Below are 982 nucleotides of genomic sequence, written 5' to 3' on the forward strand. Positions count from 1 at the left end.
TTTATAGATTTTTTTTTTATAAGAATTTATTTATATTTATATTTTTTATAATTTATATTTTTTGCTGCTAGAGTAAAAATGTTCTCAGGTTAAGAATATCTTTGTGAAAACTTTTTAAAAGACGTCTTATGATTCGATTTTAACCTTTGTGTTATTTGAATGTGTAATACTGCTCATTAAATTGAATATATAGAAGAACGTATGGAATTTTAGGGTCTCAGATGGACGGTGATTGTCGGAGCGCTTGGGACTGCCATAGGTTCCTGGTTAAAAGTATTTAGCGTAGCCCCCGATCGCTTTTGGATTACATTTTGCGGCCAAACTGTAGTAGCAATTAGCCAAACTTGTATTTTGTCCATTCCTGCTCGGTTGGCCGCAGTATGGTTTGGAGACAACGAAGTCAGTCGAGCTTGTGGCATTGGTGTCTTCGGCAACCAGGTAATCAAATATCTTTGTATTTAATTTTATTACAATATATCTAGGATAGAATTTATATTCATATTCGAAGAGAAAGCTTGAGAATTTCAATCTGACGTTTCATTCTCAAATTAAGTTCTTTTGTTAGATCTAGTAGATATTTCTCGAATAAATTAAATCGAAATGCAAGCAACGTGAAACATTAATTATATGTTGATTATTATTAATTGTATTTTCTATTTTTTGGAATAATATAAGAATTTAATTTTGCACCGGTATATATTGAGGGAAAAATATTTGATTGTGATTACATAATTGCATGGTAAAGTAATTATAGTTAGGAACTCTAATTTTATAATTATTATTGTTATAATATAAAGACCCTAATAATAAAGTTCAGGCATGAGCGATTTTATCAAAATTCTATGAGAAAACTTATATGTACTTTCTCTTTATATATACTATCTCACTCTAACTTATACTATCTCGTAAAACTATTTCGTAATCTTAATTAAAGTTATAAATTAAGAAAGTATAAGTTAAAATGAGATAATATATATATATA

General features: G+C 28.1%; 1 protein-coding gene across 8 annotated transcripts in view; it reads left to right on the forward strand.

Moving 5' to 3' along the window:
• Positions 1-982, forward strand: part of LOC108686596 (uncharacterized MFS-type transporter C09D4.1) — a 67,882-nt gene that overhangs the window by 58,617 nt on the left and 8,283 nt on the right. For all 8 annotated transcript variants that reach the window (XM_018191985.1, XM_018191986.1, XM_018191982.1 and 5 more), the window contains one exon: positions 214-438. In XM_018191985.1, the coding sequence (XP_018047474.1) occupies positions 214-438 (225 nt within the window). The remainder of the gene's footprint in view (positions 1-213; positions 439-982) is intronic.

This window comes from Atta colombica, unplaced genomic scaffold (genome assembly GCF_001594045.1).
Source record: "Atta colombica isolate Treedump-2 unplaced genomic scaffold, Acol1.0 scaffold187, whole genome shotgun sequence".
NCBI classification, from domain to species: Eukaryota; Metazoa; Arthropoda; class Insecta; order Hymenoptera; family Formicidae; genus Atta; species Atta colombica.